The 23,798-nt window shown below is 35.7% G+C and overlaps 7 protein-coding genes across 15 annotated transcripts; 1 reads left to right on the top strand and 6 right to left on the bottom strand.

Annotated features, from left to right (window-relative positions):
* The first annotated feature begins 333 nt into the window (after positions 1-333).
* LOC125186730 (probable calcium-binding protein CML48) lies at positions 334-2,703 on the top strand. Of its 2 annotated transcripts, none has more exons than XM_048083172.1 (5): positions 334-834; positions 1,276-1,340; positions 2,073-2,248; positions 2,344-2,362; positions 2,473-2,703. In XM_048083172.1, the coding sequence occupies exons 1-5, from the start codon at positions 453-455 to the stop codon at positions 2,578-2,580; spliced, it is 750 nt and encodes a 249-aa protein (XP_047939129.1). In that variant the 5' UTR covers positions 334-452; the 3' UTR covers positions 2,581-2,703. The 2 variants fall into 2 exon arrangements, with proteins under 2 accessions (XP_047939129.1, XP_047939130.1); XM_048083173.1 differs by having other exon boundaries at positions 335-834; positions 1,276-1,322.
* Positions 2,647-5,584, bottom strand: LOC125186729 (glucan endo-1,3-beta-glucosidase 14-like). Of its 7 annotated transcripts, none has more exons than XR_007170492.1 (5): positions 5,399-5,584; positions 5,172-5,277; positions 3,512-4,564; positions 3,327-3,471; positions 2,647-2,836 (listed from the first exon to the last, which is right to left on the bottom strand). XR_007170492.1 is itself a non-coding variant. In XM_048083168.1 (5 exons), exons 1-4 carry the CDS (start codon positions 5,560-5,562, stop codon positions 3,328-3,330), a joined length of 1,407 nt encoding a protein of 468 aa, XP_047939125.1. In that variant the 5' UTR covers positions 5,563-5,584; the 3' UTR covers positions 2,647-2,836; position 3,327. The 7 variants fall into 7 exon arrangements, 6 of the variants coding, with proteins under 6 accessions (XP_047939125.1, XP_047939123.1, XP_047939128.1 ...); XM_048083168.1 differs by having other exon boundaries at positions 3,327-3,411; XM_048083166.1 differs by having other exon boundaries at positions 3,327-4,564.
* A 939-nt stretch (positions 5,585-6,523) lies between these two features.
* Positions 6,524-8,524, bottom strand: LOC125186132 (ferredoxin, root R-B1-like). The gene is made up of 2 exons (XM_048082466.1): positions 8,364-8,524; positions 6,524-7,185 (listed from the first exon to the last, which is right to left on the bottom strand). The coding sequence occupies exon 2, from the start codon at positions 7,170-7,172 to the stop codon at positions 6,714-6,716; it is 459 nt and encodes a 152-aa protein (XP_047938423.1). The 5' UTR covers positions 7,173-7,185; positions 8,364-8,524; the 3' UTR covers positions 6,524-6,713.
* Positions 8,525-10,284: 1,760 nt separating this feature from the next.
* Positions 10,285-16,347, bottom strand: LOC125187917 (60S ribosomal protein L10a-1). 2 transcript variants are annotated; one of them, XM_048084578.1, is made up of 6 exons: positions 12,485-12,602; positions 12,323-12,355; positions 11,627-11,846; positions 11,223-11,388; positions 10,583-10,788; positions 10,285-10,496 (listed from the first exon to the last, which is right to left on the bottom strand). In XM_048084578.1, the coding sequence occupies exons 2-6, from the start codon at positions 12,325-12,327 to the stop codon at positions 10,443-10,445; spliced, it is 651 nt and encodes a 216-aa protein (XP_047940535.1). In that variant the 5' UTR covers positions 12,328-12,355; positions 12,485-12,602; the 3' UTR covers positions 10,285-10,442. The 2 variants fall into 2 exon arrangements, with proteins under 2 accessions (XP_047940535.1, XP_047940536.1); XM_048084579.1 differs by lacking the exons at positions 12,323-12,355; positions 12,485-12,602 and adding an exon at positions 16,231-16,347.
* On the bottom strand, positions 13,937-16,365 carry LOC125187918 (cytochrome b-c1 complex subunit 9-like). Its single transcript, XM_048084580.1, has 4 exons — positions 16,231-16,365; positions 15,649-15,754; positions 15,332-15,379; positions 13,937-14,313 (listed from the first exon to the last, which is right to left on the bottom strand). The coding sequence occupies exons 1-4, from the start codon at positions 16,233-16,235 to the stop codon at positions 14,263-14,265; spliced, it is 210 nt and encodes a 69-aa protein (XP_047940537.1). The 5' UTR covers positions 16,236-16,365; the 3' UTR covers positions 13,937-14,262.
* Positions 16,366-17,772: 1,407 nt separating this feature from the next.
* Positions 17,773-19,932, bottom strand: LOC125186692 (cytochrome b-c1 complex subunit 9-like). The gene is made up of 3 exons (XM_048083106.1): positions 19,718-19,932; positions 19,326-19,373; positions 17,773-18,116 (listed from the first exon to the last, which is right to left on the bottom strand). The coding sequence occupies exons 1-3, from the start codon at positions 19,835-19,837 to the stop codon at positions 18,066-18,068; spliced, it is 219 nt and encodes a 72-aa protein (XP_047939063.1). The 5' UTR covers positions 19,838-19,932; the 3' UTR covers positions 17,773-18,065.
* Positions 19,933-21,405: 1,473 nt separating this feature from the next.
* LOC125187067 (cytochrome b-c1 complex subunit 9-like) lies at positions 21,406-23,459 on the bottom strand. Its single transcript, XM_048083578.1, has 3 exons — positions 23,258-23,459; positions 22,932-22,979; positions 21,406-21,747 (listed from the first exon to the last, which is right to left on the bottom strand). Exons 1-3 carry the CDS (start codon positions 23,375-23,377, stop codon positions 21,697-21,699), a joined length of 219 nt encoding a protein of 72 aa, XP_047939535.1. The 5' UTR covers positions 23,378-23,459; the 3' UTR covers positions 21,406-21,696.
* Between the last annotated feature and the right edge of the window lie 339 nt (positions 23,460-23,798).

Here is a 23,798-nt window from a genome sequence, read left to right as displayed (position 1 = left end):
AGTAGTTCTGCATTTGGCAATAGATTGTTTTTCAATAAATTTCATAAATTTGTTGCTAGATTTCCAAATTTCTTATTATCACCAAAGTTTCAAAAAACCCAAAACAAATAATTGCATAAATTTCCCTTCTTGTGCAGGCATTTTCATATATCTCATTTTCACCAATGTTTGAAACTTTCAAAGGTAAATCCACGCGTTACAAATCTTGATATTTTCCACCATTTTCCTATTCTCATCTTAAAATAAATTCAAGATTTAAAATTGGAGTATTTATTGGTTCTAAAATAAATTATTTATTGGTTCTACATATTTATTCGAGTAGTATATGAGTATTTAATTTCCGTCCCTCTCTTCTTCTTCTTCCTCACTCCTCACCACACTATCACCGAAGACTAAATTAACAAAAAAATAATGATAAATTCAATTTGAGAAATACTATTTTGTATGAAAAAATGCCGAATAAACCATCAGCCCGACCCGCACCCAATCCGAACGATCCACGTGTCACCCACCCGTATCAGCCGCCCTCGCCCTATGCTCCTCCTCCGATCGCCCACAGCGGCTCCTTCGGGTGGAGCTCGCCGCCCCAAGGCTACGGGTTCTATCATCCTCCGCCGCCGCCGCAGACGGCGAACGTGTACAGCTCGTTTCCGCCGGGCACCCATCCCGATGTGATCCTGAGCTTCCAGATGGTGGATACGAACCGGAACGGTTACATTGAGGAGAAGGAGCTTCAGGATGCGCTCGCTTGGAATTACCAGAGATTCAGCCCTAGAACTCTGCGGTTGCTCAATTTTCTCTTCAGAGATCCCCGAGAATCTTCGTCTATAATTGGTTTGCTCCTTTCTCTTTAATCGATCATTTCCGGTTGTGGAATTTAATTTTGTTTAGAATTGACTGTTTTAGGTGATCAAAAGTTTGCTCAGTTGATGTTGATTGAGCATGTGAAGAGCTGTTATTGTCTGAGTTAGGGTTCTTGAGTGAAAATTGGGGGAATTTGATTGCATTTTCATTACAATCTTAGGTTTCTGTTTCATTTCCTTTCGTGGAGTTTTGTTAGGGGATCAAAAGTTTGGTCACTTGATGTTAGTTTCCGATTGATGAATCAAGCAGTTTTAGCTTGAGTTAGGGTTCTTTTGTGAAAATTGGGGGAGAAATTTTGCATTTTCATTACAATCTTAGTGTTTTTTTCTGTTTGATTTTGTGTATTTGATGTATTTTTTATTTTGTGATAACGAATTTTGCATCATCTATTGGTTATTGACAAATTTGCAGGACCGAAAGAGTTTGAAGCTATTTGGAGGTGCCTTGGGCAATGGCGGGTGAGTAGAAATATTATGATAAATATACTGAAATCAAGCTGCACTGTATGATATAATTTCAGTATGGTGTGCGTTCTCGTTTAATCGAACATGTGACCAAGAAAGCAACAAGCTTTTGATAATGGCATGGGATGCCTATTGCGTATTGTATCCTCGTGGTTCAGTAACCGTGAAATTCCTAATATGTCTATGATCTTATCTCATGTAGACGTGCTGCAGAAGATTCCGTACATCTAATAGTTTGTTGTCGTGATAAGGACTAAATATGCTGTTATGGTGTCTATCTGGGTGATTTGTGTATGCTATAAGCTTTTGATTATTGCGTTTTCAATAAAGAAACACGTGCACTATTGAAACAAGTTCTATGATCTGATGCCTATGTGTTTAGGAATCAGAAATTGTTTTACTTCCGAGTGCAATAGTGGGCTTGATGAAATCAACTATATATACATTTGAGTTGGTTTGAGCAAATATAGAATTTGATACTATATTACTAGTTTCTGCATGATTTCTTTGTTGGATGAGATAACTGATAAGTCAGCGAATTTTACTTTTTGATGAAATATTGAGTAGTAATCGGCGAGGGTAGATCGATGAGACTAATGATCAAATATAACCTCTCTCGATATCTGAGCTCATTCTATCTGCAGATATCTAATTGTTTTAATTCAATTACTATGGTATTTCTTTTCTGGGAACCCCCGGGATGGGCTGTCTGATGCAGTTGTTAATGTTTCTCCTGTACTTTAGGCAATTTTTGAAAGATTTGATCGAGATAGGAGTGGGAAAATCGATGCTACGGAATTGAAGGACGCCCTACTTAGTCTTGGATATGCAGTGCTACCTTCTGTTCTGCAAGTCCTGATTTCCCGATACGATGATGGCAGTAGGCGCCCAGCAGAGCTAAGTTTCGACAGCTTTATCGAGTAAGCTCCCCCTATTCTTATGAACATAGCAAAACTATTGTTTTTGTTCTTATAACTTCATCTGTATATTAATTGGTGTTTGTTTTTTGGTTCAGATGTGGGATGATTGTAAAGGTGAGCAACAATTTAAGTGAATCTTCTAACCTTATATTCATTGTTTGATTTTCCTCTTCAACCTTGAACATGAGACGCTATCCTGTATTCATATTTCAATCCATTTTCAGGGTTTGTCGGAGAAATTCAAGGAGAAAGACAAGCATTGCACGGGATCAGCGACGTTAACGTACGAGACATTCATGTACATGATCATCCCTTTCCTCGTCGCAGATTAGTATCTCCATCTTTCCACTTTTATCTTGATTTTTTTTTGCTTTGTTTTTTCTAGAGCTCTGTACATGTATGAGTATAACAAGGAGCAAAGCTAATGGATTATTTTTCTTGGTGTGTTTGGAACAGAAATGTGTTTACTTGCATGTTTTCTTCACATTGCAAAACATATAGTAACTTGTTATCATTTTATTATGCATATATTCAATTCTCCTGTATAGTGTAGTAGTGACAAGAATCTCATCAGCTCGAATTTTTCACCTGCAAAAAACGAAAAATTCAGAAACTGTAAATAAAAGCAAAAAATAACCAGTTAATTCGGTTGGGTCGCCAAATTTAATTTGGTTCGATTTTTCAAATAATTTGGCATCCGTTTAACCGAATACGCACCCCTAGTTACTGGATCACATGTCATGATCTTGCTCGGGCTCAAGACGTCGTGGAGACGAAAAGAAAAGCATCCAAGGATACTCCAAAGTGACATATTCCATTTGAAGAAAAGTATAAAGAGATAAAAAACAAGAAATGCAACATCATGAAATGTGATTGAGGACTCTTTCTTGATGCAACATCAAATAGACTTTTGTGGTGAAAGATACAAACCTATCACAATACTAATCTCAATTATAGAAGGCCGTTTAACGTATGTTATCTAAGAAACACTAATTTCAACCAATATTATCTTATCACATCCACTTATGTCATCAAAAAATTTCATCTTGGTTTGGAGACACAAGTCAAAAACACAAACCTCAGAAATCATCCTTTGGTCTGAAAGCCTCATTGTTCTCCTCATCATCTTCGAACTTGTAGGTCATTCGATAGGCCCGTTCTTGCTATAGAAAGCGAAGAAATAATGCAACGGGAACGAGCAACGAGTTTGAGAAACGCATCCCCTGCAAGCATGAAACATGTCATCCATAGCATAGTACTAACATTTCTCTTCGAAGACGAATACTCCATACGAGGAGGGGGAATATAGCCTTGGAGTCCAACATTGTACACGGGAGTGCCATCCGGGTAAAACAACCCGTAGTTTCGTTCAGAGACAGGGCCGGTCTTCAAATCCTCGTTAAACAGCGCAAAAACATAGATGTCGAGTGGCACTGATGACCTAGCCGGGGTGCCTTGGTTCTGCTGTATCCGTTTGAGCAAGTTGCTGTTATACAATCTAGCGTTCTCCGGGGTGGCCCCCACCTCGTCTACGTCCCCTTTAGAAGGCCATCCTGTCTCGGAGACCTTGACTTGTATATCAGAGTGCCCCATTGCTTTGATGGCTGCATAAACAGCATCAATCTGTGCAAACAACATATTGTCATAGTGCAAGTTGGTGGTGGCGTCTATCGTTCCCGGGCTGGGCTGGAAAAGTGCGTAGCTAAGTGAGATCTCGGCCGGGCTGGCCTTGTAAGCAAAGAAGGGATATGCATTTATGAGGAAGGGTGAGTGAGTTTGTGTGTGGAAATTCAAAATGCTTTGGATGTACTCTGCAAGATCCGGCCTGAATGCGCCCGAAGAGGGCGGGAACGAGCTGCTCAGGATCGCGAATGAGTGGGCCGTTGTCACGGATATCTCCTTGTTTAGGCCGAGATTCGTGACAGCAGCATTCACTGACTGCATAGCTGGGAGGAGGTATGGGAGGAGGTGCTGCGTGTCGTTGCCTGTGAGGACTTCGTTGCCAACGGTGATGCACGTGATTTTTGTCTGGGGTGTGTAGGGCTTCACGTGTTGCTCGAGCCAGGCCTGGGCTTGGGATGGGTCAGACATCTTTTGGAGGAGCTCGTTGCCTATCCCGATCACGAAGTCTACTTGTGTGTTGGCGAATGCTGAGAGCACGTTTGGGTCCGCGTCGTAGAGCTTGACTCGGGTTATGTTGAGGGAGCTCAGGAGGGAGGCGACGCGTGATGGGGCCGGGAGGTCATTGGCGATCTGGCCATAGTTGATTCCCACTCCAAGGCCTCGGATGCTAATGAATGAAGCTAAAATACACACCTATTATGTATACTGATCTTGATGATAGGAAAATGTGTACAAAAACTGTTAACTTAACATTAACAAGAATTTCTTGGTAAAGTTAGCAAATAAGTAGAATTAATCTTAACACACTCAGAGACTAATCTAATGAGAGGAAAATGAATAAACAAAGATTGTCAACTTTGCAATATTTTCTTGAAGAGAGCCTGATGAGTTTATACTAATATTGATGATAGGAAAAGAAACATGAAGAAACACTTTTGCAAGATTTTGTTTCCTAATATAGCCATGAAATGCTAGAAATGAATCTCAGACAATTTAAACAGAAATCTAAGAAACATATCTATGTACCAATCACAGGAGAATCATGGAAAAACAAATCTTTCCTCATTTTTGCACCAAGAATCTATTGTCTTATTTCACACCTAATAAATAAATAAACAAAACAATTCTTCCCATAATCCCATTGATTTTTATAATTCTGAAAGATGAAAATTAACTTCACATGCAAATTGCAATTATTCCAACTCATGCACTCAAGACTTGAACAAACTGGAACTAAAAATCCAATCTTTTTCTTGAAATTGAAAAGATAAAAAATTGCTACTAACAAAGAAGATAAAACCTGAAAAATTGAAGAGAAGGAGGAGAACCCTGCAAAGGGTGGCCATAGCCATATATGCCAACTCTCCAGAATTCCTGCCACACCACACTGCTTTGTTGTTTGATGTCTGAATATATAGATGTACATAAACATAATAATATAAATATTAGTATAAAAGTGAAAAAATGAAATAATATTCCACACAGCTGAGATCAGTAGAAGACAATATGTGAAAGTGAAGTTTGTACACAATTTTCTTGCAAATTGAAATGAAAGCTGCATAGCTGCCAAGATTTTTTTGAACATTTTTCTTCAGTTGTTTATTTCCACGTAAGAAAACTGGACTCATCTGCTTCTGTAATGAAATCTGATTCCCATTTTCTCTTTTGCAACTTTTTGAAATTTTGATCATAATTGAATGATGAGATAAATTTCATCACCTGTTAACAACAGAGCAATAGTTTCAAGATTTTATTCACTTTTCTTTTAAAAAAATCTTTCTTAGAAGTAGTAGCAAACTAGCAACACTAAATTTCTATTAGAAAAATAGTAGTACTACGGAGTAGGAGTACTATTTATTGTTGAATTGTTTAGGTATACGTACATATAAATTCAGATTAAATACTATTGATAGTCAAGATTCTTAGTTACTAATTAATTAGTTAAATATGGACGGATGGATGGGGAGAATATTTTAGTGATAGACAAGATTCTTTATGTGGATGGAGGGAGTACCACGGAGCATTGAACTATAGCCTAATTATGTCATTGAGTTCATATCAGTGGCGGATTCAAGTGGGGTCAAAGTCGACCGACTCCACAACTTTAGTTCTTTAGTAGTATTTGTTATCCATTGCCAAAGAGGCAAAGACGGATGCCGCACAACCTCTATCTTTTGATACAGATGACGACCTTCTTCATTATATCTTAGCTCACGAATTTCTTTTGTAGGTTCCCATTTTCATACATATATTGTATTTTCTCATATGAGGTGCAATTTAAAATGCAAAATATGGGCAACTTTTGTAGGTGGGCTCGATTTTGGGCCCCTTTATTCTTATTCCTCATACTTCATTTCAACAAAAGCATATCTAAAGTTCCTTGGGCCTACATGGGCCCATCAGCATATCTCCTTTGAAATTTCTAATTATTTTTTAAAATTTTGAAGATTTGTTAAATTTTTGTATCTTACTAAAAAATTGTTGAGATGTCTTTTTAGACCAACTCTTGTATTTTTAATACTTGACTTCACATTACACCAACTCTTGAATATTTAATACAAACTTCTTTGATTTTTGTTTTAAACTCTGACAATGTTCCAACCGAATGTTATTACTTTATTTTGAGTATTATATAAATTTGACAACATAAAATTTATAAAGCACAATGAACACTCCCTCCTCTATTTCCAACATAAATGTATGACATAACAAAAAAATACAGTACAAGATTTTGCTCACAGAAATTGATCAGCAAAGCACAGTTACATATTCAACCCTACAGCCAGAAAACATAGTTTCTTTTTTTCTTTTCATGTCTTGATGAAAAATGAGATGATAACAATCAGTACAGATCACCCTCCTTGTGTGTGTGAATCACACAGTCTGAAGTCGGGTACGAAACGCAGGTCAGCAGGTAGCCTTCCTGCATCTGTTGGTCGTCAAGGAACGAGCCATCAGACTGATCGACATCCCCCGACACCTTTTTCCCAGCACAGGTGGAGCATGCTCCGGCCCTGCATGAGTATGGGAGCTCGACTCCGGCTGCCTCAGCGGAGTCCAGGATGTAGCAATCGTCGGGTGCCTCAAACTCGGTCTCAGCACCGTCCGGTCCAACCAGTTTCACCTTGTACACGGCCATGGCGGTGGCTTTGAAATCAGACTTTGCCTTCAAGCCAAAGATTTTAGAAGTGCTCTTTACAGAACCCAAAGAGGATGGGATCCTGACAAAGGCGCTTGTGGTGGTTGGGCAACGAGGCGCACTTCCAAAGACGGAAACGGTGGGAAGCGTTGCAGTTGACATGTTGTATGTTCTCCTGCAAAATACACTGTCAAATACACAATAAAGAGAACGAATGCATCTAGGCCAGTAAGGCAGTATTGTAACATATTAGTTGTGTAAAGATAAGAGAATGGTATCATGTGTAACAACACCAAACAAAAATCAAATGCATATAACAATTTCAAATTTATTCAATCTGCTGCAAAAGACTCTTGAAGCTAGTTGATGACAAGTGGAATCGAAGATAAAGAGAATGCATCAAGGCAATCTCATAACGTGTTAATCGTGGGACTAATCAAGAAAAATCAGAAAGTTATCATGTGCAAAAACGCCATACAAACACGAAAAGCCTTCTTTCCATTATAATTTCAACTTATGCAATATATAATGTATATGGTCCTGTTGCAGATGGTCACAGTGAAGGAAGCCATATTTGGTCATCCATTCGGAGCATTATGAGAAGAACAAGCACATAGCGCTACGCCCTTCACTCGAAGCTCCATTACAATAAGATTGGCTAATCCAAACTCTAATAACATCTTCTTAACATACACAATACTCCTACTTGCTTATAAAACCAAATACACAAGAAAAATCCAGCATTTGCCAAATTTGCAATTGATTTTACACCAATGTAAAGGACTCAACGGTTTCAAAAAAACAGAAGAAAATCTTTAGATTCCTAAATCAAGTGACAACAATTCACACTACAACATATTCAATTCTTCACGACATTCCCTAAATAGACTCAAACTACACATTCATCAGCAAATCAGGCATTAAGGTGACAGAAAAAACTCATTAACAATCTGAGGAAAAAAACCTCAATTCTGCATATAGAGAGCTCAATCAAAAATAAAATCCATACACATGCAGATTACAAGCATACATTAATGAAAACCAGCTGAATCTACCAACAATCAACAATCAATTAGAAGAAAAAAAAAAGTCGCCATCCACAACCAAACATCGCAATCAACAAATAAACAAAAAAAACACAAAAATCACACAGAAATCGTCAATCTAATTCAGCAACGAAACAAAATAAACACAAATCCTCAATAACAAATAAAAACAACGAAACCTCACAGACTTCGAAGATCCAGCCCCGATCCATACAAAAAACACAATTGTTTATCAAAATTAACAGTAGCTCGATGCGGAAATAACGATGCATAAACAGAAGAACGAAAAATAGCAAGTAATTTCGACCTGAAGCAGCAAATCGAGAGAGAAAACCACAGCGCCTCTATGAGTAGGATCAACGTTTGTTACAATAGAGTGTGCCGTTATATATAAGAGAGAGAGAGAGAGAGAGGCAAAAACTAGGTGCCCAGCCGCCACCAACCTACTTAGCTCAGCATTTGGTTTACATTTAATTTATTTCATTTACAGAAAATTATACTCTTGATCCTACCTTTATGCCGATATAGGACAAGATATTAGTGTTATATAGAAGAGATAGGATCATCATCAAGCCGATTCGGAACAAGATATTAGAATTTTAACACGCCCCCGTATGGACCAGAATGACACATCGGACTTCCATCACGTGGGTAGGCAAGAGAAGAGATAAAGAAATAAACTCCATCATCGACTTGGGCCCGCTCTGATACCATATTAGAAATGAGTCACTCACCCTTAAAAGACCTCATAAGGGGGAGGGTTATTCATCCTTATATAGAAGAGATAGGATCATCACCAAACCGATGTGGGACAAGATATTAGAATTTTAACATTTATAATAAAATCCGAGTAGGAATAAGTTAGTGGAATATAGGGTCCGCTACCAAAAATGGTAAAAAGTGAAATGTGACAAATTATGTGGGACTGACGGAAATGGAAAACTAGACGAATTATCCGAGATGGAGGGAGTAGTAATTAATTATAATTAGGCGTAGTGGGGTCCACACTGCGTGATTCGTATACGGTCAAATTGGTTTTGGTAGTCGCACCAATATTATTCGTCAATTTCAATTTGATTATTTATTGCTGTTTGCCGAAAAATTAAATCATTTTTGTCCCGAGGTGAATTATAGACTATTGTTTTTGTGTTGAAAGTTGAAACTAATTAGTTTTACATTATAGTAGTTAATGAAATTAAAGGGACGGCCTAACTACATGATTCAACAAAAAAAAATTTAAGTGAGGAGAGGAAATGGAATACCAATACCACAGAAATAAGTCAGATAATCACACAATAAATATGTAGCATAGAGCAATTAAAATGATTTATCAAATTTCCAGGAGTCTATTAATAGATATGGACAAGGAAATACTTGCAAAATAATTACTAACTCCGTCCCACGATAAGAATCACATTTTAACATTTCAGTCTATCCTATAATATGGTCACATTTCACTTTAACCATAAATGATAAATAAGTCTCACATTACACTGATTTATTTCACTCACATTTTATTAGGAGTATAAAATTAACATATACAAATAAGACTCGTAATCTACTCATTTATTTAATCTATTTTTCTTTATCTTACTAAAATTTCGTGCTTACATCAATTCTTATTCCTACAAAGGTACTTCCTCCGTTTCTTAATAGTTGAGGCGGAACTTTTCGACATAGAGTTTTAGAAATGAATGTTGGGTGTGTTAAATAAATAGATAAAAAAGTAAGAGAGAAGAAAAGGTAGAGAGAATAAAGTATAAAGTAGAGAGAATAAAGTAAGAGAGAGTAAAGTAAAAAAGAGAAAAAAGTTAGTACTATATATGGAAATGACTCAACTATAAAGAAACTTTTCGGAAAAAAAAAATGACTCAACTATGAAGAAATGGAGGATGGAATTTGAAGTCACGTGAAACACGAAGTGATAATTGTCTACACAGAAAATATATTTTGTCAATTCTGAGGGCTTGTGACATAGATAGGAATCTATTAGAAAATGTCATAAATATCGCTGTCTTTAAGTCAGGAATCTTTAGTAAAATGTCATAAAATTGCATTGTGGTAATAAAAGCATTGTTCGAATATAAAAAGTAAATTAAAGAACCAATATTTTACTATCAACGGTTTAAAAATGTCAAAAAAATAAAACTCACATTCTAATAAACTTTTTCAGGTAACTTATGTTTGATTTCTTAAAAATCTAGAAAAAAAATGTGGAGGGAACAAAATAAAATAAAAAACAAGCAATTAACTGTAAATAACGAAATACAAAGATGTATCCATAATAAATCCGAGATCAAAGTCACAAAAACAGAAACAAAAAATTCCATTTCTGGGAAGTTTTAAGTAGTTTCTACGGCTTGAATAACAAAAGTTTATAAATTTCTCAGAAGATACGTTGTGGCTTTCCCATGGTGCTCTTCAAGAACAAGCACCTCACCTGATACCATCACAAACACAATATATAAGCAGAAAAACCTCAGAAATTATTTGGAATCAAGGAATATGATTGAAAGTGGGACTTACATTTTGCCAATTCTTTTTCAAAAGAGAAACGAGGAAGTTGACGCTCATTTGCACGTTTTGGAAGATCTGCTTCTCTTCCATATCAAGGTTGCCAACAGCAACACCCATGCAGAGCACCTTCTTCAATTGGAACTTAATGGTAGCCTTGGTCTCGTTCACCTTGGATTCAAGAGACTCCTGGTGAGTCACGAGAGTGGGGAACTTACCTGCATCATGATAGTAAAATTAGAAAAATACAATAATAGCATCCAAACCACCAATGTCTAATCATAAGGTTCATATCAGACAAGTCATAACAGCTAACCAGTAAATATTATTAACAACTACGATGTAGTAGTACTGTGGTTCAAGTCAGAAATCAAAACTTGCAATTATACAATTATGTGGGCACTTTGCTTTAACCGTAGTCATAAAGAACAATAAGACATAGTACTAAAGAATTGCCATCACATTCGGACCCTTTTTTAAATCAAAATCATCAAACTATTCTACAAGGAATTTTAGTCTGCATACTATGGACATGATCACATGATGAACATTCTAGTTCTAGTAAAACATGAGAGATCACCCCACAAATCATAAGTCACATAAATAACATACGTTGAACTGCTCTACACTTGCAATAGTTAAATGTACTTGCCTGCCTTGTTCAGACCAGGTCCCAAGAGACGTGGAATCTGCTTAATGACTGCTTCTGATGCCAAGAAAGCGTGGTACCTCTTTGCTAGCTTCTTCACCAATTTCTTGTTTTTGTTCAACTTCTTCAGTGCTTCCACATCCATGGACTCGAGGCCGATCTTCTCCGCCTAAAGAAACAATCAAAATCAAATCAAAAACAGCATTTATGGCATAGACTTCCAATGCAAGGAATAGTTCATAAAAGAAGCAATAATTCAAAATAAAAATTAATAGCACTTATAAGTTATAGAAAAAAAGCGATTCAATTCATACTGTAACAGAACGCAAGCCTGGTTGTGCAACAAAAAAAACACTTATACTCAGTACTTACATAAAGAAAAATTCAAATACTATTCACTACCATACCTCCTCAACATGCTGGGCATCTCCAAGCATGCAGATTTTCATTTTTGGCCTCGGAATATGGGGCAACCTAACAGACCCGCTGAAACGCTTGTCCTTTTGGGGGTCATAGTTCTTGAGTCCAATCTGGAGTTCAACAGTCTCTGTAAAGTTTCGCTTCTTCTCCTTGGCATCTGCAACAATCACAGAGATGGCTTCCCTCAGCGCCTCGCTCTGAAGCTTACTGAAATTACAATAAGAGAGACAACATCAGCACATTGAAACAATGTAAGGAGGTTTAAACATCAGACTCAACCATTATACTATTCAATGAAAAGGCTAAACAACATGATCAACCACTATACATTCGATTACAACACCACCAGTGGAAACTGTTCTGGACAGATTATAGAGCTTAATCATAAGCATTGCAACCATAAAAACAGCTTTATCTACAAAAAACTGGACCAAACTAACGGAGAATCTTCCTAAATCATAAGAATACTATTGAGGCATTATAGTTTCCGCCTAATAACCATAAATTAGATCCCTAATCGTGCGTATCCAGAATATACATCGTTGAGGAACAAAGAAATGAAGTACAATAGCTACTAATCAGAAATCGAAAAACTGAATAACCAGAGAAGATGATTCCGTCTAAGCTAAAACTCAATATCAAATACAGAGCATCTGAAATTAAAAAATGGTGAATCAGCTTACCTCATCGTTCACGGTCAATTAGGTTCCGAATCACTACACGAAGAAGATAAAGGACCAAAATTAATCACAGTAATTCAGCTAAAAATTGAAATAGAAGGAGAGAATGAGATACAAATACACGCCAAAACACACGGTGTGGAGAGAAATGGCGTAGCGGCGCACCTGAAGAAAAACCCTAGAAAAAGGGTGGTGAACGGTGGCTGGAATCGACTGAAGGAGAGAGAAGGAGAGCTGCTGTATCAGAAGCATAAATATTGACACAAACCCTAACTAGAATTCTTATTGGGCCGTTTTGGTATATATAAATGGACCTATTTAACTGGGCCGGATCGGGACTCTAAATAATTTATAAATTTAAACAATCTCAATTAATCCTCATGGAGTGCAAAGGTAATTTAATTATCGAAAATTTTGTATCTTACATTGTATCAAAAAATATTGATATGAGAAGATATCATAATGTTATCAAATCAAAAACTTTGGCGTACAAAAGTTTTGGAATGGAGCATATCTAATATTGTTATCGTGACAGATGTTGGGTGTACAATGCTAAAATCTATGAGTAAATTGAATTTTACGATGTACCGATTTCATATACACTAGTATATCAAGGCGAGTGTTATATTGCTAACTTGATGCTTAATTGCTAACTACAACTCAATAATAGCCATTAGATATTCAAATTAAAGGTCTAGATCATTAACCACAAAATATCAATACGATCAATAAAAATCGTCAATAAGGCTATAGGATTAATTCCAATAAAAATCAATAGGGGTATTAATGTCAAGTTAGTTATAACTAACTTTTAAAAGAAATTCCAAAACTTTAAATTCATATAACATATATCAAATTAAAGATAATTTTATAAGGATTCCAACGATATACTACATGCATATGTTCCGACGTCAAAATTTAAAAAAAAAAAAAAATCTAGAATTTTCGTATTTTTCGTTACAGGCTAATGTCAATACAGCTAAGATAATATGTCAATATAAAGCATATATAATGTCAATCCTAAATTTGTGTTGACATTCTCAAAACATTGTGTTGATATTTTCGAAACACTATATTGACATTTTCATCCAAAACCCTAATTTGACTTTTTTTAAAAAAAAAAATCGATTTAATTAACAAAAACGAAAATTACACGTGGCAAATTGTAGACCACACGTTTTTTAAAACCATGTGACCTTAAATTAGTTGTAGTTATCAATTAAATGATGAGTTAGCAATTGATCACTCACCAGTATATCAAAATATCATTATACCATATCATTTCTCGGAATTTGTTATATGTATTGTATTTATATGTATGCTATTGTTTCACTTATAATATTAGTCAGTTTATAATGTGTACAGTATGATATATCGCACGTATGACATATATCAATATCCGTATATATCATATCTATATACTTTTATAGACGAAAATTAAAATTGTGAATTTGTATTGTGAGGAACTTTTGAGACAACACTAATTATGTGTCTGATCCCATTAGAGAATATAATTTTCCTTAAATAGAAAGATTTTATTTTTAAGAGATGGACCAAAAGAAAAATAATTTCTATTTTTAGAAAACATATGAAATATAAATTTGACATGATACAAAATTTGACGTACTCCACCTATTGATTTCCATGGCATTCAAGAAAAATGAATTATAATCCGTATATTGTTCAGTGAAATATTTCTCCTCGAGTTAAACCCATGTTCAAAATGAACAGGACACTCAAAAATATAGCACTAGAACTTATCAACTGCAAAGGGAAAGAAAAGAAAAACTGCAACTCCAAATTTGCCAGTAATTCCATGTTAAGAAAACTGCAGGCGCGTTGCAGGAACGAGAAATCGGGTAACAATTATTGAACATCAAAATGCATCTTCTAAGCTATGGAAAAGAAAAGGATGCCATGGCAAATTGTTCATCGCTGTCACTTCACCCTTCGGACTGTCTCTGTCCCAGAACCGAAATATCCTCATAGCGTTTCTGCAATAACGTAAAGAAGAAATTACTACACAGGTTCTTGTCTCATAAATCCTGTATTTAAGCAACTGTTTAATTTTGTGCTTAAAGAGACCTTAGGAAGATATTATGAGTGCAAAGAGCTAAAGTCTACGAAATACTAAATTACAGAACATAAGCTAACGTCGGTTAAGGTTAGCAGCATCTTTAAATGGTCATATAATTCATTCCAGCTCAGTCTTAACCCTAAACCCTAAGACACAGTTTGCATCACGAGGGAAGGCTGATGATACTTCATGACATGTCCCAAGATGAAAGCATAATTGTCGAATATGAAAGCACATCAGTTACAAAAACCATTACATCTTAATCAGAATACTTATTTATACATTTGTGCAAGCAAACTAGAAACATACATAAGCAGGCAAAATCCTTATATATCCTAAAACTTAGCTGGTGTGCATAAAGCTCTCGCTCCACAAAATGACTAGAAGCACAAGTAACCGGTAGCCATAGATATATATATCATATATTCCATATCGAATGCATCTCCATCAACACATATTAGTCGAATCACAATGTCATGAAGAATCATAATGACGGAGGTAGTATTTCTGTAGTGGCACTTACTTCTTAGTTCTTAATGATGCAAGTATGAGAGACAACTTTTAAATTTCAATCTATCCACACCAACTCATATTACTCGAATTCAACCGAAAGATATTCCTATACACAAGAAAAAGGTTACATCACAGATTAATTTAACACACAAATAACCCATACAAATGTTATGATGAATCAGCATCTTCTTAGAAGCACTATCATTTTACTCCATTAACTCTCAAAGACGGTTCCTTAAAAGTAAGAATTTAACTACCATATCACGTTGACAATTCAAAAGGTCAATCAGTCGAACAAACTCCCACATAAACAAGCTCAGTCAACATAATCAACAGAAAAAAAAATGAAGCTACGCGATTAAACCACAACAATCAGCCAATTTTTAGTTTAAATTGAAAAAAAAAATCAGTAAACGCAATACCCCAACGTTGATGTGTTCCCATAGAGCGTGAATTCCACGATCGACGGCCTAAATTAGGGTAGAAAAACAACATATCAGATCAGAAACCCTCAAATCCAGAATAATAAATACGCAATCAAATTGAAGAAGATGATAACCGCCAGAAAAAATCTACAAATTCACACAGATCATCACCAACTTCTCTTATCCGTCTCCCCCAATCCCCACACCAATTACAACGAATTAGTACCAATTTCTCAGATCCAATTCAATCCAGCTACCACAAACACACACAAAATTAACAAAGCTATATTTAAATCTAGATAGAAGATACATACGCGTTCACCGACAAAAGCGCCGACGAGGACGAAGGTGACATAGACCGGAGTGCGGCGCATGACCAATCTATACATGCCCTCCCACGCGCCGCCGCTCTGAAGCTTACTGAAATTACAATAAGAGAGACAACATCAGCACATTGAAACAATGTAAGGAGGTTTAAACATCAGACTCAACCATTATACTATTCAATGAAAAGGCTAAACTACATGATCAACCATTATACTTTCGATTACAACACCACCAGTGGAAACTGTTCTGGACAGATTATAGAGCTTAATCATAAGCATTGCAACCATAAAAACAGCTTTATCTACAAAAAACTGGACCAAACTAACGGAGAATCTTCCTAAATCATAAGAATATTATTGAGGCATTATAGTTTCCGCCTAATAACCATAAATTAGATCCCTAATCGTGCGTATCCAGAATATACATCGTTGAGGAACAAAGAAATGAAGTACAATAGCTACTAATCAGAAATCGAAAAACTGAATAACCAGAGAAGATGATTCCGTCTAAGCTAAAGCTCAATATCAAATACAGAGCATCTGAAATTAAAAAATGGTGAATCAGCTTACCTCATCGTTCACGGTCAATTAGGTTCCGAATCACTACACGAAGAAGATAAAAGACCAAAATTAATAACAGTAATTCAGCTAAAAATTGAAACAGAAAGCGAGAGTGAAATACAAATACATAAACCCTAACTAGAATTCTTATTGGGCCGTTTTGGTAGATATAAAATGAGCTATTTAAGTGGACCGGATTCGGGACTTCAACATCGTAATTAATTAAATTTATAAATTTAATCACTCTCAATTAATCCTCACATGGGTCTACTAGCATCTCCGAGGGGAGAGAAGGTATAGAGAAAAGGTATACGTATTATATATTTACTTTCTTAAGTGAAATATACCCTTCTAAAAAGTAACACACTCCAAAGAGAAAATGTATATAGAAAGGTAAATTATTTTTTAAAAATAAAATAATAGTAAAAAATACATTAAAAAATATAAAATGTGATACCTTCTCAAATACCTTTCCCATTGGAGAAGGGTTTTTCATGGAAAGAAGACAAATATGGTAGTTATAAGATTTTACCTCTCCATCAATGGAGAGGTAAAATACCTCTTTAAAATGGGAAAAAAGATATAATACCTTCTCATATACCTCTCCCATTGGAGAATGATTTTTCATAAAAAAAAGGTAAATGTGGTAGTTATATTAGTTTACTTCTTAATTTACTCTTTGGAGATGCTCTAAGTGTATTTATATTATTGAAAATTTTATATCGTACTATATTGTATAAAAAAATATTGATTTTAGAAAATATCATATTGCTATCGAAACAAAATTTTGGAATGGAGCCTTTCTAATATTGTTAGGGCTCGTTCGCTATTCCTTAAATGGGCAGAATTGGATTGAAAACTTGACAATTATGGCAGTTCGGTGTTCATTAAATCTACTCCGGCCCTCGAAAACTCGCTGGCCCGCACTGTTGCTCCGTTATTTCACATGAATCATTTCTGCTAAAGGAGTTGATATTCATTGGAGCAAGAAATGGTATTGAGTTTACTTCTTTGTCCATGAAAAATCTAATCACCCCTCCCACGAAATTGACGCTCCCCAAAATCACACTCAACTGAACAAGCTGGAGCTCTTTCTCTCTCAAAGCTCTCGGCGACGGTCTTCATCTCGAAGGAGACGGCGATGTGGTTGCAAACCTCGTCGGGGAGGATGGTATCCAGCCCGCGGCGGACGGAGGGCAGAGAGAGAGAGAGAGAATTGGGAGATGACTAGAGATAGATGGAGGCTGATGGCAGTTTAGAAACCGCGACTCCGGTTGCCATGCTAGTCGCTGAATTGAGAAGTGAGAGAGAAGGAGATGAGTGTTGAAGACCAAGACGTCACCGGCGCCCTGGGCTTTTAATTCGTCGCCATCTCTTCAAACGTAGTCGGTGTTGTAGTTTCACCCCATTAGAGAGAAATTCCTTAAGCAGAAAGTTCTTATTTTTAGGGATGGACCAAAGAGGAAAGAGTTTCTATTTTTAGAGAATGGAGGAATATATATTTGACATGCTTCAAAATTTGACCTGCTTCGCCTATTGATTGCCATGGCATTCAAGAAAAATAAATTATAATCCGTATATTGTTCAGTGAAATATTTCTCCTCGAGTTAAATCCATGTTCAAAATGAACAGGACACTCAAAAAGATATCACTAGAACTTATCAACTGCAAAGGGAAAGGAAAAAAAAAACTGCAACTCCAAATTTGCCAGTAATTTAGTGTGTTAAAGAAAATTGCAGGCACGTTGCAGGAACAAGAAATAGGGTAACAATTATTGAACATCAATGCATCTTCTAAGCTATGGAAAGAAAAGGATGCCAGGCAAATTGTTCATCGTTGTCACTTCACTCTTCGGACTGTCTCTGTCCCAGAACCGAAATATCCTCATAGCGTTTCTGCAATAACGTAAAGAAGGAATTACCATACAACAGGTTCTGTTCTGCAATAACGTAAAGAAGGAATTACCATACAACAGGTTCTGTCTCATAAATGCTGTATTTAAGCAACTGTTTGATTTCGTGCTTAAAGAGACCTTAGCAAGATATTATGAGAGTGCAACGAGCTAAACTCTACGAAATAAACTACTACAAAACATAAGTTGATGCCAGTTAAGGTTAGCAGCATCTTTAAATGGTAATTCATTCCAGCTCAAATCCTTATCTTTCCTAAAATTTAGCTGGTGTGCATAAAAACTAAAAACACAAGCAAGCAAAATCCTTATCTTTCCTAAAACTAAAAACATAGGGAAGTAAAATCTTTATCTTTCCTAAAACTTAGCTGGTGTGCATAAAAACTAAAAACATAAGCAAGCAAAATCCTTATCTTTCCTAAAACTAAAAACATAAGGAAGTAAAATCTTTATCTTTCCTAAAATTTAGCCGGTGTGCATAAAAACTAAAAACATAAGCAAGCAAAATCCTTATCTTTCCTAAAACTAAAAACATAAGGAAGTAAAATCTTTATCTTTCCTAAAATTTAGCTGGTGTGCATAAAAACTAAAAACATAAGCAAGCAAAATCCTTATCTTTCCTAAAACTAAAAACATAAGGAAGTAACATCTTTATCTTTCCTAAAACTTAGATGGTGTGCATAAAGCTCTTGCTCTACATAATGACTAGAAGGTAGTATATCAACACATATCAGTGGAATCATAATGTTATGAAGAATCATAATGACAGAGGTAGTATATCTGTACTGGCACTTCTTAGTTCTTAATGATAAGTATGTGAGACAACTTTTAAATTTCAATCTATCCACACCAACTCATATTACTCGAATTCAACCGAAAGATATACCTATACACAAGAAAAAGGTTACATCACAGATTAATTTAACACACAAATAAACCATACAAATGTTATGATGAATCAGCATCTTCTTAGAAGCACTGTCATTTTACTCCATTAACTCTCAAAGACAGTTCCTTAAAAGCAAGAATTTAACTACCTTATCACATTGACAATTCAAAAGCTCAATCAGTCGAACAAACTCCCACATAAACAAGCTCAGTCAACATAATCAACAGAAAAAAATGAAGTTAAGCGATTAAACCACAACAATCAGCCAATTTAGTTAAATTGAAAAAAAATCAGTAAAAGCAATACCCCAACGTTGATGTGTTCCCATAGAGCGTGAATTCCACGATCGACGGCCTAATTTAGAGCAGAAAAACAACACATCAGATCAGAAACCCTCAAATCCAGACGGCCTAATTTAGGGCAGAAAAACAACACATCAGATCAGAAACCCTCAAATCCAGAATCATAAACACGCTATCAAATTGAAGAATATGATAATCGCCAGAAAAAATCTATAAATTCACACAGATCATCACCAACTTCTCCTATCCGTCTCCCCCAATCCCCACGCCAATTATAGAATTAGTACTACCAAATTCTCAGATCCAATTCAATCCAGCTACCACAAACACGTAAAAACACACAAACGCACACAAAATTAACAGAGCTATATTTAAATCTAGATAGAAGATACATACGCGTTCACCGACAAAAGCGCCGACGAGGACGAAGGTGACATAGACCGGAGTGCGGCGCATGACCAATCTATACATACCCTCCCACGCGCCGCCGCCCCTCTTCCTAACTACCGGTTCCATTTTCAATCGATGCTTTTTTGCAACAGAAATCAGGCAGCGGGAGAAACTTTCTCTGATCTGTCAATCTCTGCGACGCGATTGAGGAGAAATGGTGAAACTCCGATTTTTGATCGATTCCAATCTTTTCCACACGGGCTTCGACAGTTAGTGGGCCAGGTTTGAAATTAATTTATGGTAATTTATGGTAATTCATTACATAAAATTACTAGTAGTGAGAAAATCAACCAAACCTATAAATGAAAATTAAAGATGCAAGTATTATATCTATTTATATATTTGTGGGATAATAAAATATTTTTATTCATAGATTAAAATTACAATTTAAATTTTGAAATGATAGAGAATAAATATAAATATACTAATAAACATGAAAGAGAAATATAAAAAGAAGCTATGTAAAATAAAAAAACAAAGCTATGAGTATAAAAATAGCCTTCCTACACTGCATAATCTTAGGGTTACTTGCATTGATTTTGAAACAGAGCTATTTACTTCTTTTTCTTGTCCGGATAGGGTGGCTCTTAGCTTTTGTACTATATCTATTTTGGGGACAGATGCAGAATCATTTGGCCACACCTCACAAAAGGAATGAGGACAATGAGAAACTACTACTATAACTATAAATGAAAGTTTACTAAAGAGTGTACACAACAGTTGATATGAAAAAAAAAAAAAAAAAGAGTTGTTCATCATTCTGTTTAAAACCTGCATCCTTTTCACCCTTTCGAGAAATCACCTGATAGCAGGCTCCATGGTGACCTGAAAGAAAAAGAATGAAGTATAAGTAAATCACCTGATAATACAATCCTCAATTTGGCTAAAAATTAAAGTTGATATGGAGTATGTAAATCATTCAGTTTCGGACAATCATATGACAAGTTAATCTAGAACAATCGAACATCTCATGAACTCACAGTCTCTTATAAGTTAAACTATTTTGTCATTGCACGCTGAATCATGATCGAGTTTACTGAAGTTTGTTTACTAACTTAATATCCACATTTGTCTAATATAACAATGAGATGATGTAAAGAGACGAAAAGGTCTAGCTTGGGTTGATTGTACTTTTGCAGTGTACAAAAGTACAAGTACAATAATGCCTACTTAAATTTTATTTACGCAAAAGTCAAATAATATAGATCATGTAGCTTAACTTTTCAAAATGAAACAAAATCAAAATAAGAATTACATTTAGGAGTGTTGATTTACATAATTTTATTATAATTTTCCAAATAAAATTTATATGTTGTTTATATATGACCATTTTTTTGCAATAGAATTAGAGATCTAATAGTGTTTGTAAGAAATACTTTATTTCAAAACTTATTTAATTTTATTCAATTAACAATTCAAAAATAGTGCGAATAAAATAAAATGGGCCGTGTAAGCCTCTACAGATGAAACAAATATTTCTCTAAAAGTAGTACTAAGATGAAAAAATAATACAGTATATATAATGATGGTAAATTATATAATAGGCCAATGCTGAGCCTCAAATTTTACTTGTATTGTGAATTTTTGCAGAGTACAAATTTTGACCTGCTTCACCTATTGATTGCACATGGCAATAAAGAAAAATAAATGATAATCTGTATATTGTTCAGTGAAATATTTCACCTCGAGTTAAATCCATGTTCAAAATAACCAGGACGCTCAAAAGGACCAAACTTATCAGACTGCAAAGTAAAAGAACAAAAAAAACTTCAACTGCAAAATTGCCAGTAATTTCGGGTTAAAGAAAACTGGCAAGCACATTGCAAGGACGAGAAATAGGGTAACAATTATCAAACATCAAAATGCATCTTCTAAGCTATGCAGAAGAAGAGGATGCCAGGGGCAAATTATTCGTCGTTGTCACTTCACTCTTCGGACTGTCTCTGACCCAGAACCGAAATATCCTCATAGCGTTTCTGAAATAACATAATGAAGAAATTACTACAAACTATACAGAGGTTCTTGTCTCATAGCAAGTTAAAACTATGAGAATGCGGCGCACTAACTATACGAAATAAATTACAGAACAAAAAGTTCATGGAACACAGAAGGAGGGTAGCAGCATCTTTAATGTTCATATAATTCATTTCAGCTCGGCCCCCAGACAATTTGCATCACAAGGGGCCTCTGATGATACTTTATGACACGTCCCAAGATGAAAGCATAATTGCCAAATATGAAGGCATATCGTCACAAAAACCATTACATCTTGATCAGAATACTCATTTTTATATTTGTGCAAGCAAACCAGAAACATAAGCAGGCAAAATCTTATCAGTCCTAAAACTTATCTGGTCTGCATAAAGCTCTCGCTGTACATAATAATGACAATACATCATACCGTTTACTTTAGTGTTTTCAATTCTCATGACACGTTCCTACAACCTGAGGCTTCTACCATTTCCGTTTCTATTTCAACTCCTACGAAAATCTGAAGTTTTGAACTGTACCTTCTTTTTCTGATAAACACCATTACTAAAAACCGATCCTCTTCCAAAATCCCCATTTCATCTCACTATATTGAGCAATCATCATTAACTTGAGCTAGATAAGTCCATGTGAAATAGAATATAATATACAGATGTTCAAGCTTGAAAATGTTGAATGCATAGATATCCTATGCACCAGAAACCTCTTGTACTTCACATTTTCTTATCATTATTAGTATTAAGCAAACTGAGACCTAAAAGGGTTCAAAGGAATATATCCTTAGTGGCACTTCTTAGTTCTTAAAGATGCAAGTAATGAGAGACAACTTTTAATTACAATCCATCCACACACCAACACATTAATCGAATTCAACCGAAAGATATTCATATACACAAGACAAAGGTTACATTCCAGATCAATTTCCCATACAAATGTTATGACGAATCAGCAACTTCTTAGAAGCACTATCAGTCCATCATTTTATTACCTCTCAAAGACAGTTCCTTAAAAGCAAGAATTTAACTACCATATCAAATTGACAATTTTAAATGCTCAATCAGTCGAACAACCCCCACATAACCCAGCTCAATCAACATAAACAACAGAAAAATGAAGTTACGCATTAAACCACAGCAATCAGCTAATTAAGAAAATTCAGTAAAAGCAATACCCCAACGTTGATGTGTTCCCATAGAGCGTGAATTCCACGATCGACGGCCTAATTTAGGGCATAAAAACAACATATCAAATCAGAAACCCTCAAATCCAGAATCACAAGTAAATAATCAAATTGAAGAAGAGGATAACCACCAGAAAACTTGTATAAATTCAAACAGATCATCCCCAACTTCTCTTATCCGTCTCCCCCAATCCCCACACCATTTATAACGAATTGGTACCGAATTTCTTAGATCCAATTCAATCCAGCTACCACAAACACGTAAACACACACAAAATTAACAAAGCTGTATTTAAATCTAGATAGAAGATACGTACGCGTTCACCGACAAAAGCGCCGACGAGGACGAAGGTGACATAGACCGGAGTGCGGCGCATGACCAATCTATACATACCCTCCCACGCGCCGCCGCCCCTCTTCCTAACTACCGGTTCCATTTTCAATCGATGCTTTTTTGCAACAGAAATCAGGCAGCGGGAGAAACTTTCTGTTTGTCAATCTCTTCGATGCGATGGAGGAGAAATGGTGAAACTTCGAATTTTGATCGATTCCATTCTTCCTCACGGGTTTCGAGTTCGTCGGTTTAGTGGGCCGGCCCAATTTGTCGGATATTTTAATAGCTGTGTTTGGGCCCAGCCCATTGCGCATTTTATCATGAGAAAATACTACTCTATTCGATTTAATCGATTAGATAAGATTGAATTTTTATGAATGTTGTTCGATTAGATGGGTATAGCATGTTAATGACATGTACAACGAGCCTTGGCTTTTCCCATGTCACAAAATTAATCTCTGGACCCTAGTAATCATCATTCAGTCTCGACAATGACATGACAAGTTAATCTAGAGCAATCAAAC

This window comes from Salvia hispanica, chromosome 5 (genome assembly GCF_023119035.1).
Source record: "Salvia hispanica cultivar TCC Black 2014 chromosome 5, UniMelb_Shisp_WGS_1.0, whole genome shotgun sequence".
Classification (NCBI taxonomy): domain Eukaryota; kingdom Viridiplantae; phylum Streptophyta; class Magnoliopsida; order Lamiales; family Lamiaceae; genus Salvia; species Salvia hispanica.
This window is presented reverse-complemented; position numbering and strand designations above follow the sequence as displayed.

Excerpts from the sequence above, each read along its gene's own strand:
- LOC125187918 (XM_048084580.1), bottom strand. Across the intron at positions 15,380-15,648 it reads GCGCTTTTGTCGGTGAACGC|GCCGTCGATCGTGGAATTCA; the intron begins GTATGTATCTTC and ends ACCCTAATTTAG. Across the intron at positions 14,314-15,331 it reads GGGAACACATCAACGTTGGG|AAACGCTATGAGGATATTTC; the intron begins GTATTGCGTTTA and ends ACGTTATTGCAG.
- LOC125186730 (XM_048083172.1), top strand. The coding sequence starts at position 453 with ATGCCGAATAAACCATCAGCCCGACCCGCACCCAATCCGAACGATCCA. Across the intron at positions 835-1,275 it reads AGAATCTTCGTCTATAATTG|GACCGAAAGAGTTTGAAGCT; the intron begins GTTTGCTCCTTT and ends ACAAATTTGCAG. Across the intron at positions 1,341-2,072 it reads GGGTGAGTAGAAATATTATG|GCAATTTTTGAAAGATTTGA; the intron begins ATAAATATACTG and ends CCTGTACTTTAG.
- LOC125186692 (XM_048083106.1), bottom strand. The coding sequence starts at position 19,837 with ATGGAACCGGTAGTTAGGAAGAGGGGCGGCGGCGCGTGGGAGGGTATG. Across the intron at positions 19,374-19,717 it reads GCGCTTTTGTCGGTGAACGC|GCCGTCGATCGTGGAATTCA; the intron begins GTATGTATCTTC and ends GCTCTAAATTAG. Across the intron at positions 18,117-19,325 it reads GGGAACACATCAACGTTGGG|AAACGCTATGAGGATATTTC; the intron begins GTATTGCTTTTA and ends ACGTTATTGCAG.
- LOC125186729 (XM_048083166.1), bottom strand. The coding sequence starts at position 5,562 with ATGATCAAAATTTCAAAAAGTTGCAAAAGAGAAAATGGGAATCAGATT. Across the intron at positions 5,278-5,398 it reads TCAATTTGCAAGAAAATTGT|ACATCAAACAACAAAGCAGT; the intron begins GTACAAACTTCA and ends CTATATATTCAG. Across the intron at positions 4,565-5,171 it reads CCTTCTCTTCAATTTTTCAG|GTGTGTATTTTAGCTTCATT; the intron begins GTTTTATCTTCT and ends TATACATAATAG.
- LOC125187917 (XM_048084579.1), bottom strand. Across the intron at positions 10,789-11,222 it reads ACCTGGTCTGAACAAGGCAG|GTAAGTTCCCCACTCTCGTG; the intron begins GCAAGTACATTT and ends ATCATGATGCAG. Across the intron at positions 10,497-10,582 it reads TGAAAAAGAATTGGCAAAAT|GTGAGGTGCTTGTTCTTGAA; the intron begins GTAAGTCCCACT and ends TGATGGTATCAG.
- LOC125186132 (XM_048082466.1), bottom strand. The coding sequence starts at position 7,172 with ATGTCAACTGCAACGCTTCCCACCGTTTCCGTCTTTGGAAGTGCGCCT.
- LOC125187067 (XM_048083578.1), bottom strand. The coding sequence starts at position 23,377 with ATGGAACCGGTAGTTAGGAAGAGGGGCGGCGGCGCGTGGGAGGGTATG. Across the intron at positions 22,980-23,257 it reads GCGCTTTTGTCGGTGAACGC|GCCGTCGATCGTGGAATTCA; the intron begins GTACGTATCTTC and ends GCCCTAAATTAG. Across the intron at positions 21,748-22,931 it reads GGGAACACATCAACGTTGGG|AAACGCTATGAGGATATTTC; the intron begins GTATTGCTTTTA and ends ATGTTATTTCAG.